The sequence below is a fragment of the Aegilops tauschii genome, chromosome 4 (genome assembly GCF_002575655.3).
Source record: "Aegilops tauschii subsp. strangulata cultivar AL8/78 chromosome 4, Aet v6.0, whole genome shotgun sequence".
Classification (NCBI taxonomy): Eukaryota; Viridiplantae; Streptophyta; class Magnoliopsida; order Poales; family Poaceae; genus Aegilops; species Aegilops tauschii.
Genome location: NC_053038.3, coordinates 56,234,177 through 56,236,340, shown reverse-complemented (window position 1 = coordinate 56,236,340; position 2,164 = coordinate 56,234,177). Strand labels below are relative to the sequence as shown.

General features: G+C 54.2%; 1 protein-coding gene across 1 annotated transcript; it reads right to left on the bottom strand.

The window, feature by feature from the left end:
• Positions 1-262: 262 nt before the first annotated feature.
• Positions 263-1,900, bottom strand: LOC109762920 (uncharacterized). The gene has a single exon (XM_020321804.2). The coding sequence runs from the start codon at positions 1,886-1,888 to the stop codon at positions 656-658; it is 1,233 nt and encodes a 410-aa protein (XP_020177393.1). The 5' UTR covers positions 1,889-1,900; the 3' UTR covers positions 263-655.
• Between the last annotated feature and the right edge of the window lie 264 nt (positions 1,901-2,164).

Genomic DNA, 2,164 nt, shown 5'->3' with positions numbered 1-2,164 from the left:
AGTCAAAGTTCTAGATTTGTCCTAAGACAAACCTTTTTTTTCCACCGTGTTCCATGTACATATAGTATATACATAGGAAAATATATTAACAGTTGCAACATCGAGTATACTGTATGTATGAAGATATATTTTAGAATAAATCTGATGAACCTAATTTGAAGTTGTAGATCTGATCCTTTTCAAACAAAAAGTAGATGTTGGTATGTTTTTCAATAGACTTGATCAAACTTAAAGATGCTTGACTTAGGTAAAACTTCAAAACATTGAAACGGAGGGAGTAATTAACATCGAATTCGGCAAATTGGGAACCAATCAACTGTCAAATTGACAGCCCTTTCTCATTCAGAAGTGACAGTTTTCCAATTTGGCTTTCAAGATGCAGGGCTCAGGAAGCAAATGTTAAACTTTCCAGTCACATGCAAAAAACATTAAGAAATGGAGTACTAGGCTCTGTTCGGTGTCGCTCCGCTCCACAACTCCGTTCCGGAGCTAGCGGAGCGGCAGTTGAAAATGACGGAGCTGCAGTTTTCTCGCTCCGTAGATTCCAGGAGTTGGTGGATTATGGAACAGTCCTAGTAGTGATTTAAATGGTCACAAAGTGCAAACGCTTAAAAACATAGGGGAATTTTTCACGTATTAATTTATAGGGAAGAAATTATGACATGAAGCAGATGGGAGCCAGATCAAGGGAGCTCCACATCACCACATCGCTGTCGACGGCATCGGCGTTCGGCGACGAGATCCCCGCCTCCGGCGAACAGCTCGCTACCTCAGACGACGAGCTGCTGTTGCTGCTTGAGCTTTCCTCATGGCCCCCCTCAACGCAATCTACCACCGCTTCTTGATTTTGTTCCTGCCGCTTCTTCATGCACGCATCCCTCAGACCGGAGAGCGCCAGCCCGTGACCGACGTCCCCTAGGCGCAGGCGGAGGCACTCGGACACGCCGCTGAGCGCGTAGAGCGAGGCAGAGATCTTCCGCTCGTACGTCATTCTCTTCATCACCTCGTGGATTGCCGCCGAGTTCTCGTTCTCGCCACCGCCGTACTCCGGAGCCTCTGCCTCCGCCTCCACCGCCCCGCCGATCTCCGCCGCCATCATCTCGAACGGTGAGAAAAGGCCCGCGTCGCCGACGTCCCCAGGCGGAGACGGGTGCGTGTCCATGAACCCGAAGTCCAAGGGCGCTTCTTCCTCCTCCACGGACACATCCTCTTCGTCATCCTCCGCGTCTCGCGAGCAGTGGGAGTCCTCCTCGTATTTCACGACGCCATGCTCGTCGACGTTAGAGTCGTAGCTGAGGAAGTCGTCGACGTGGAAGCTGCCGGCGCCGTACTCCTCTTGCTCTTGCTGCTGCTGCCCAAGTGCTTCTTGCGCAGTGGCACTTGCACTAATGTGTTCGTCGCTGATGCTGCGCGCTCTCTTGAGGCGGAGGAGGAGGAGGTTGGTGACCTTGGAGGGGAGAGCCGACGGCGGCGGCGTGTGGTGGTGGAGGTGGCCATGGTTCTCGGCCAACCCTGCCCCGCCGTGGCCGTCCGAGGTGGCCGCGGGCGCGGCTGCGCGGGGCCAGAAGTTGGTGCGGGTGTTGGCGCCGCGGAGGAGGCACGCGGCCTCGTCGTAGGCGCGGGCCGCCTCCTCAGCGGTGTCGAAGGTGCCGAGCCACACCCGGATCTTCTGGATCGTGTCCTTGATCTCCGCCACCCACCGCCCCGACGGCCGCTGCCGGACGCCGACGAAGCGTTTCCGAGCCGGCTGTGCAGTCGCCACGGCGCCGACCGTCGCTGCCCATGGTTCCGGCCTTGTCGCCGTTGTGATGCTGGAGGTGTCGGGTTTGTGGTGGTCGTCCGAGTCGAGGTCAGCCTCTGTGGGGGACAACTTGCGCTTCATCGCCATGTAGGAAAAAATAAGGTTCGCGCTAGTAGAGGTGCGATGCTGCTACATTTGAGGTTTCGCCGTGTTGGGGTATTTATAAGGTGGAGTCTGTCAAGGAGTGTGAGCTAATGAAGAAGGGAGGGCAGGAGAAAGGGCTTCATGCTAATTTGGATTGTTTGGGAGCTGTACAAATGGAAGCCAGTTGAGGACTCGGGAAACTTTTCTTTTTCTAGAATTTGCATTGTTTAATTGCTTTGGGAGTGGCTACAAGACAGTCAACTGAATTTCTTGGACGGG